This window comes from Salvia splendens, chromosome 22 (genome assembly GCF_004379255.2).
Source record: "Salvia splendens isolate huo1 chromosome 22, SspV2, whole genome shotgun sequence".
NCBI classification, from domain to species: Eukaryota; Viridiplantae; Streptophyta; class Magnoliopsida; order Lamiales; family Lamiaceae; genus Salvia; species Salvia splendens.
This window is the reverse complement of record NC_056053.1, coordinates 23,401,084-23,411,613: the sequence shown is the minus strand read 5'-3', so window position 1 is coordinate 23,411,613 and position 10,530 is coordinate 23,401,084. Positions and strand designations below refer to the sequence as shown.

The 10,530-nt window shown below is 33.4% G+C and overlaps 1 protein-coding gene across 1 annotated transcript; it reads right to left on the bottom strand.

Moving 5' to 3' along the window:
* Positions 1–3,251: 3,251 nt before the first annotated feature.
* On the bottom strand, positions 3,252–4,355 carry LOC121786424 (ethylene-responsive transcription factor ERF024-like). The gene has a single exon (XM_042185053.1). The coding sequence runs from the start codon at positions 4,031–4,033 to the stop codon at positions 3,473–3,475; it is 561 nt and encodes a 186-aa protein (XP_042040987.1). The 5' UTR covers positions 4,034–4,355; the 3' UTR covers positions 3,252–3,472.
* Between the last annotated feature and the right edge of the window lie 6,175 nt (positions 4,356–10,530).

Sequence of the window (10,530 nt, the reverse complement as noted above, 5' to 3'; positions counted from 1 at the left end):
AAGATTAATTTGTTATTGCCTACTCAAACAGAAAATAAATAAATAAATAAACAAACAAATAAAACAGGAAATAAATATACTTAATAGTATTAATTTTAATTAGGGACTTAGGATACACATGTACATCTTTTCGTGAAAATTAAAGGCACAAACACATCACCTTTGTCTACTAAAAGAGATTACTAGTACTCCCTCCGTCTCACATAATTTGGGACACTTTGACCGGGCACGGGTTTTAATAAATGTAATGAAAAGTGAGTTGAAAAAGTTAGTGGAATGTGAGTGCTACTTTTATATATTAGTTTTATAATTAAATGTGAGTAGGAATGAGTTAGTGGAATGTGGGGTCCACTACAAAAAATGGTAAAAGTGAAATGAGTCAAATTATGTGGGACGACCCAAAATGGAAAACTGGGTCAAATTATGTGGGACGGAGAGAGTATTTTTTATTATCGGGAAAGCCATAACACTGACAATTTTTTTATTAGAGTGTCAAAATCAGTAATAATTACGTTAACCCATTTTACTTCGTATTTAATTATCACTAATCTTGACTGCGTTACGATTATTGGTCCTTCACCACTGTTTGCTTTTTTGTTTATTATAGTGTTTTCTTTGTGTATATAAGTGGACCAACATATTATCCTCGAAGATAATTTTATACTTATTTGAATAAAAAATGTTTTCAGCTTGCAAGCTAATTGAGCATGAACTTTTTTTTAATCAAGTCGAATTCGAATAGTTGGGGGTTGTTAGAGGCTTGCAGCTGGGTGATTTATGAAGTTAATTGAGTGATATAATTAACTTCAAACTGTGATTAGTGAAACTTGGATTATGATCAGTTTAGTAAGTCTATTGTTGCGGCCGAGAGAGTATGATAGTTTTGGGTCAATATCTCACACCTACGTGGAGAATCTAATTCTTGAAAATTGTCTTTGAAAAATATTTTGAAATCAAATGACTAAATGAGTACTTACATGTCCTAGACAAGTGTTTGTCGGCAGAGACCAGAGATATTAATATAACACTGCTTGTTAATTGTATTTGAAGATCTTTTGCCGAACTGAAAAGAACAAATATAATTTTATCAACTTATTCATGCAACTAAATTTGTAGTTTCGTTACATATATGGATAATAAATGTCACAATTATGTCTCTCCCTCTCATTCACATCACATTTTCTTTTAGTATGAGTGTTAATAAATTATTTGATTATATTGTGACTGATATAAAAGTTCCACTCTGTTATCATTTTTGAAAGAAATTTATAGAGTTCCATCCTAAATTCAATTTGTGATAGGAGGAGTAGCCCATAAGACTTATATCATTGTTTCAGTTTTCTCTTTAGATCAATGTGAGATATGTTGTTATAGTTCTTTTGGTTACAGTTGCCAACATCCTCCATCAAACCCTTCAATGTGTGACCTCTGGAGGGGTTGGACTTTTTTGAATAAGGTTGAATCAGTCCACTATCGAACTGACCAAAATATAAAATATCGATATAATACTAGATTAGTCATTTTTCAATTTGCATATACTGTTAGATCAACTTTGATACCATATTAAATTAAATATGGTGCTATCATTCGTTGTATATTGCTCGTTATCTTCGTTCCTTTAAATAGGTGATGATGTATTGTCTTGCAAAGAAAGAATATACACACCAAAATAACATAATTCTAAATAACCCTAACAAATGGGAATTATTCTAGGATATATTATTCTATGATACATTGGCGTGATATGTTTTATTGTTTAGCAGTTTTAAATTGATTTATTTGATTGGATACGTTGTGAGTGAAATTAAAATTTCACTTTTAACTAGTAATTATAATAACAATATTAGTTAATTAGATATATTTTGAGGATTATAATTGATTAAATGGTCGCGTGATGTATAGTTACTAAAAATAAAATTAGACAACAAACTGTGTTTCAGTCACAATGTTGCCGAATTGTGTTTATAGGGAGTATCTTTTATTGTTAATAAAATTATTTTCTAATAAACAATATAAATAAAAATATCACTACACGCGCTAATGTCATTAAATTTAGTGATATGTCTTTATTTTAGTGACAAGCAGCCAACATCATAAAAGCTAGGAAAGGTTAGAAGCTGTGTCAGCAATTCATTTTTATCTTTTTAATCATTAATTTTGTTTAGATAACGAGTCGAATGCTATCACCATTGGACTATATAATAAAGAAAATCAATGTAACAGTGAGTAAAGCCCTAGTTAATTTCAACGACTAAATGATTCCCACGAAAACTATTAATCAACTTGATATGCACCAACCGATCAAATCGACCACCTCTTCTCTTCTCTAGATATATATACATAACCACAATATTCTTAATCATCACGGCTAAAATTTTTGGCCCACCACTTCAAATCTTCGCCCCATTTTTAAAACTTTTATGTATAAACATAGTTCTCATGTTAATTTACATAAAGTACTTTATTAATTTTTACTATAATTGATACTAACAAATTAAAATACTGTAAGTCAATTTAAAGAAGAGAAAAGAAAGTGACCTAATTGTAGTGCTTGCTTAAATTGGTCGATTGGGAAAGGATGTGATCCACCATATTAAATAGAGTAATTTAATTTAAAAGTGTCGGAAAGTCTAGACTCAAACACTATTATTTACAACTAAAATCAGTAGTTTATCAGTTGGTGAAAAAGTAAACAATGAAAACCCTAATTCAAATATTGCACTCACATGTCCCAATTAAATTTAGGCATTTCTTTCGGATATAGAAATTAAGAAAATGTGTTAAATGGATTAAACAAAGATACAATAGTATTAAAGTAGGAGATATATGATTGAGTAAAGTAGGAGAAAAAATAGAGTAAGAATGACTTAATATTTTGTATTTTTTCCAAAGAAAAAAACCCGAAAAGGAATATTACTCAACTTAACGGTGAGCGAGACTAAGAGAGTATTTGACATATGTATAAAGCAAACATTTAAACCATATAAAAATAGTGAGTGTTAGTTATACAAAATAGTAGGAAAAATTGCCAAAAAAATATATTAACCAACAAAAAATAAGTAAAACCCTACTCTCTAGGCGTCCTAAGCAAATCAAAACAACTAAAGCAATATACAAAACAAAAACACATGAAAAATAAGGAAAATCAGCAAACACAATTCCGACACTTACACAACTATTTGTTGCAATACCTAATGTCGTTGGCATATTAGTTATCAAGGCATTATATCAATTAGGTGCAAAGATCATTATGTAAAAAAACAGAATTTATGAACAAAGCCTTCTACAAAAGTGGAAATTTAGGGTAGAAAATTCCTTTGCAAGCAACACAAAACTAAGAACGTGAAACACACTCTTTCATCCTGCATTTCAATTGCATTTCTACACACACACAATATAATTATATTTTACATAATTCTCACTTACACATGTAGTAATAACTTATTCAGTAGTCTCGGAATCTTCTCTTCCATCACCGATAATTCCACAGATTCTGATCCTCCCCAAAATACTCATCTTCGTCAGCGGCGGCGGTGGCGGCGGCGGCGGTGGATCCAATCCGAGGAGGGCTGATCATCATTCCTTGAGCCATGTTCACCAAAACATTAGGCATATCAAAGATCAAATCCTCATCCACAAACTCCCCATTCCCCTCAGGGAAATCTGGGGCTGCCCGCGCCGCTGCTGCCGCCTCAGCAGCGTCGCGAGCGGCCCCAGCCGCGGCGGCTGCAGAGGCTGCCGCGGCCTGGATGTCCCGGGGGGAAGTGGAGGCCGGGACAGGGAGAGTCCCGGCCGTGTCCGGGAAATTGAGCTCGGCCTCCCTTCCCTTGAGGGCGAGGGCGGCCACGTCGTAGGCGGCGGCCGCCATCTCAGGGGTGGGGAAGGTGCCGAGCCAGATGCGGTTCGGGGTCCGCGGCTCACGGATCTCGGAGACCCACTTGCCGCTGCTCTTTCGTCTCCGGACGCCGCGGTAGACGGGGTGGCGGCCGGAGGGAGGGGAATTGGCGGCGGCGGGGGCGGAGGATTGGGACATGATGGTGTTAATTGGGATGCATGTGCATGGAATGGTGGAGGGATTGGGGGATTTAGGGCTTCCATTTATACGCGCCGGAATTAGGGTTTAAGGGGAGGGGAAATTAGTGGGTGTAAGGCAGTTGTGTGAGAGGGTATGGGGTGTATGGCAGAAAGGAAGAAGTGATGGATTTCTGGGTTGGAGAAACGCTGTGATGTTTGCTCAAATTCACGTCCAAAACAGTGGGGGGGGATGGATTCTTAATGGAGATTATTTATGAGAGAGAGAGAGAGTGTGTGTGTGAGAGGAGAGAGAGAGAGAGAGGAGAGAGAGGGAGAGGAAAGGTCATCATCCATACAAGGGAGAAGCTTTGAGAAGTAGACACATCACTTTTTAATTTATTACCTTTAATCCTTACTTAATCAATTAGTAAAGGGTGTAATTATATCTTATGTATGTGTTGGAAAATTGTTAATTTATCAGAGTTAAAAAAATATCAAAACAAGATAAAAAAAACTAAATCTATAAAATTGAAAATACATAGAATTTAGACAAAATTAAATAAATAGTCGAGTTGAGAGAAACCTCTTTTTGCAAGACTGAGATATGCCCCCCTGTAGTATTCTAGATTCAGGCGTGTCGTTTCCAAAGATAGAACAATTTCATCTCTTTAGTAGTAGGACTGCAGACAAACGAAGTCCAACGACCTGAAAGAGGCGGCTAGTATAGAGCTTTGGCAATGAAATGATGCAAACAGTTTTCGTGTTATGCAAAAAGTCTGGTTTACCGGAGAGAAGACAATGACTCCTATTTATTGACTATAGGAAGAGTATGTTTGAATCAATGTTGCATGAATGCTAGCATGTGAATGGGTGTATAAGCCCAATTATGCAGTTATTGAGTCGTATCTAATTGGGCGCCGTAATTTGAGCCACACCTAATTTGAGTCTGAACAAATAATGATTCAAAAGATCTTTAAGTAAAGCTCGAACTTAGCCCAAATCCAACAATCTGGCAAGAGCTTTGACCTATATATAATTCTAATAAAACGACAATTTAAGGATGATGTGTATTATGGAAGTAGTCTTAGGCCATTTTTATTAATGATGATACGGATCTTTGTATGGCATAGATAGCCCAAGACTTGTTCTTGTCAAAAATAACAAAAAACTTTATATCAAGGATATGAGTTTCAACTTAACAAAAAAGTTGAGACAATCGTAGAAATTATGAAAGACAAAGAATGAGAAGATGTGTTTGAAAAGATAACATTCAATAGGATCGAAGAAACTCCACCAAAAAGATGATGACAACTCCTAATTATCTTTCACCATGGAAAACATCTACAAACCTCCATTCTTAGCTAACATCCTAACACTAGCTAGGAACATACTTCTACAAAGTTCTTAAACCACAATGCAACCATACCCATGGTGCCATGGAATTATAAAGATAACATCTTATGCATGGGAGGAACTCTCTCTCTCTCTCTCCAATCCAAAAATATATTAAAATTTTACTCTAAATCGAAAAGAGGTTTTTATATAAGTGGTGAAAAAGGATTAGAACTCCTTTTTCGCCATCATCTTCAGCCTTCGGATCCCAACCAATCTTCGGTCATCGGATATAGCAGTGCACTCAATGTCGAACATCCATCTTCACATTTTACGAGGATGACAAATATGGGAAAACTAAAATAAATATAAAAAAAATTAGTGCGATTTTAAAATATTTTATTAGGTTGAATTGACTCTAATGAACTAGAAATTATATTTTTATGTTGTTTTATGCATGAAAAATTGAATTCGTGAAAAATTGAATTAGATTTGGTAAGACGAGGGCCACGAGATGGCCTTACATGTATATGTGTGGTGAGGACATGACTTTATAAATCGTGATTAAGACATTACTTTGATTAGGAAATAGAAAGTGTTGTATTCATAATGCGTGCTTGCCTTTTGCCTCAAAACATATGTATTTATCATTTGTGATGTCTAATCCAATTTGAGATCATTAACCAAAAACAATGCAGCTACCTGGTTTTAACTAGTGTTTTTACAAACTAACCTCCGGTTTTCGAAATTTATTCCGAAATAATCTCTTATTTCACTTTGACAGAAATGGTTACATATATATAGTACTCCTACTATCCAAATCAAGATTAATCATTATTAATTAAATTCTACAAAAATGGATTAACTGATTAATTAAATCCCTTATTTCACTTTGAATTCGGGCCAAATTAAATGGGGTGGAAACTCATGGAAAGAGAATTAATTCGTCATGATAATGTGAAATTAAGAAGATAAATAGATCCATAAATATTGAATCAAGGCTTTAATTTAATAGGGCTGATTTGGTTCTTGATTTTCGAAGAAAAAGTCATGTTAGGCCCATTGGTGACATTTTGGCTAAAATACTTTATGATGATGAAAGTCAAAAATAAAGTAAAATAAAATTCAAAATAGAGTAATGATTTTAGTTGATTAAAAGTATAATCAATTACCTTGTGCTTGAAGAACACAATATAGATATAAAAAAAGGCTGATTTGATATACCTTTTCGTGTTATTTTATGAAATCTCGTACACAGAGATGTGTTCGACGTAACAAAAAGCAACAAAATTGAAGGATTAGCCGACTTCACTATTGCAAAATCATCTTACCTTTTTTTGCCTTTTCGAATTTCGAAAGTAGATGTTTGTATCATCGTCTACGCGTTAAAGCCACCTTCCCTATACCTATAAAATTCATTGGATCTGGCCAGGTTGCATTTGACAGTTTGATGGATTCTTCAAGTTATATTTTCATCAAAAGTATCTTGTTTGAGATATTATACAAATTGTAAATATATAGGATGTATGGTAATTCAATCTATACTTTAAATAAATGACAATTGTAAAATAGAATTTAATCAATCATTTTTACGATAGAAATAAAGGTATAAATCATTCAGAAGATGGTATGCTAAACAGTAATCCATCCGTTCTTTCATAGTTGAGACACTTCATTTTGACATGAAGTTTGAGAAATAAATATTTAGTGCGTTAAGTGCATGAGTAAAAAAAGGTAGATAACGTAAGAGAAAGTGAAAAGTAGAAGAAATAAAGTAGAAAAGTCAATAAAGTAACACAATCTAGCTAGCAACCACGTCCAAGAGGAACACCCGACCAACAACAAGAACACCAACAAATGGAACAATCACCATTAGCCAACAAGAAGAGAATTGTCTCTTCAATTGTATTCCAATCATCTTCTAATTTTAAATAAGTACTCACATAATTGTCTTTTCTAATTTTTTCATCAATCGCATCAATGTTCGCAACCTATCATTCAATTTATCATCAATCCATCTCATTAATATTGGAGAAGGCCAATCAAATTTGAATTAATTAAAGGTTCAATTGATCGTTCCACAAGTATTGTATATATACAATAACAAATAATCCAGCCAGAGTAAAAAACAATTTGACGTAACACTATTTCAAAATAAAAAAAATTCAATTTTTGGAAAGGAGAAAAAATGCGGCAATGTCTATACCTAAATATAATGGAGAAAACGTAATTGGCTTTTTATCTAGGATGGAGAAAATAGTTTTCAAAAAGTAAATTTTAAATTATTTGAAGTGTCCTTGAAAAATTAGTGGATGATTAAAGAGGGAAAAATCTAATTCCATATAATGGTGAATCGAATTGTACGGTCGATGGTGATGTCTGTGTTAGGTTAATTATAAAAGAATAAAAATGGGACCATGGAAAAGATAAGATCATTTAGGAAATCTTAATGGAGTTAGGCTGTCATAAGTGAGGGACCCATATATATACCCATAAAAATACTTCATTTTTTAACTCATAAATTCGGTTAATGATAGTTTAGTTGTTAGCTTGGATTCCATTTTTAGCATTTAAAGATTCCATAAATATCTATTTCAAGAAGATGTATTTTTGTAGTGAGGTGGACTAGCAAATGAAATTTTACTTAAATATAAATAAAACATTTTTTTCAAAATTATATGAGGTTTTTTGATTAGTTCCTATTTTATTTTCATAAAATACTTATTGTATTAAAAAATGTTGTAGACAAAAGTCTTAATTGTTTGTGAAAAATATTAAGAAAATGTATAATTACAAATTGTGACCAAACCTTCGATTTATTTGAAAAGGAAAATGGAAATTTGGCAAGTTTGTATTTGGGCTTTTTATTTAGATTTAGAAATTTTATTGGGCTTGAAATAGGGCCTTTTGCGTGTTCTAGGAAACTAGCTACTTGGCCCTAGACATCTTTATAATGAATAGTACATAATCATAAAATAGGTCAACTTTAATTCGAAGCATAAAATTTACTATCTTTTTTCTATAAAATTGGCTAAAATTAATACTCATTTATTTTAATTGACACATTTTTATTAATCTGTAAGATTGGTTTTTCTCTACAAATAAATTAAAAATCAGTAGAGCATTGAAGACTTGATATTATTAATTTTCATGCTCCATGAAATAACCCAGCAAACCCATAAATTGAATGATAAAATACATTATTATAATCACACATAGACATAAAATTCTTGGACAACCTATATATTGCTATATGATATTTGTCACTCCAAATAGTAAGATGGTTTACCCAAACTACTAAAATTGCATAGGACCACCCTATACTGCTATATATATATACATGACAATTGTCCACATAAAAAGGGTGCCCACTTTGGTCCTATGAAGACTTTACTAAAATATTTAGATTATTTTCTTAAGTAGCATGATTAGTTTGTTCGGGTGACAACTCACTTCCACAAGAACAAGGATAAGACATCATTATTAATTATAAGATCAATCACTTAAACATAATTAAGGATTGAAATATTTACATTTAAGAGAAATGTATAATTAATTACACATGATTTGTAAACTCTTTATATTATTAATTACACTATCTTTAATTTTTTAAAGTTACAATATTACCAACAATTTTCATCAAAGTTTTTTTGAATGTGTGCAATCAATTTATATTTACTCTCTCGCTATTTCTAAAACGTTACATTTGCAACATTTGAGTATAACAGTACTATTACTACTTTAGAGCATCCACAATAGCGCCTAGCGCACCGCCTAGCCGAGCGCCGGCACTAGGCGGTGCGCTAGGCGGTCTATTGCAACCGCCCAACCATTTCCGGATTTAAAAACCGCCTAGCGCTCGGCGGTCCCGTGGCGCTAGGCGGTGCGCTGGGCGATCCGCTCGGCGCTATTGCAGCGTCCGGATCGCCTAGCGCACCGCCTAGCGCAATTTTTTATTTTTTTTGAAACACTATATATACGCGTTTTGCACGTCATTTTCATTCGCACCACTTGTTTTAACGAGTACTCTCTCTATCTTAATTTCTGTACAAGATCAACACCTAGATATGAGTAACGCCGGTGGTAGTAGTGGTGGGGATGCTGAGGAGTACGAGCGTTTAATGAACGAAGCGCTAGAGGCCTATACGAACCGTGAGATTGATCAATGGATGCAGAGGGCCCTGCAGCCGGAGGTACCTCGACCTCGCCCAGTGGTATACCGCCGAGCGGTGATTGATCGTGATCACGTAGCTGCACATCATTCGCACGGCAGTAGTTTTTTTGTTAATTATGTAATTTTTTTTAATTAATGTACTTTTTAATTTTTAATAATATTATTGAATTTTCTCGTATATGTCTCGTAAATTAAATTGCGTATTTTGTGTGATTGTTAATTATTTGTTTTATATTTTGAGTGATGTGGCTATTGATGTGGCTGGGCTATTTATGATGTGGCAGGAGGATTTTTAGTGTTGATGATGTGGCAGGAGGAGTTTGTGGCTAGGCTATGGCTGCGCTATTGTTGGGCTATTCCTATTGTGGATGCTCTTAGTAAGGTTTATCATCTCTTCCTTGAACTTTTCACTAGTTCGATTTCTATAACTCATCTGCACTTTGAAAAAAAATCATACACATAGAATTTCATAATTTCTTTTAAAATCATAATACTTGAAAAGAAATAGAATATCATAATATATATCTCAAATAGTGTTTGTACAAACAAGATTTATAGTATTTGACAGCTAATCGATCTAACTGATTTACTAACTGTAAAATCATGCAATTATTTGCGATTTAAGATTGAAAAATAATCTTGGTAGCTGCTATAAATGGTATGTACGTTCTTGACAAGACATGAGTAATAAGTAGAAATGCATATGATATGATTTGGTGGTTAAAAATGTTAAATTCAATGAGTACTAATATAGGGTTGTCTAAATTTTTGTAGGTTTTCGATCTTAACTTGGTAAATATTTTCTCCATTCCATAATCATACACTCCTACCTTTATTCAAGTGCTATGATCATCTTCTTAATTTATTTTTTTTGGAAATGGTAAAGTATGAAATAAATTTAGTTCAACATAAAATAAGTAATTATCAGTATTTGGAGGATCGGCTCATACAATTCTACAAGGCACATGGGAATTTGGAGAACAACAATGTCACAGTCGAAGATGCACACA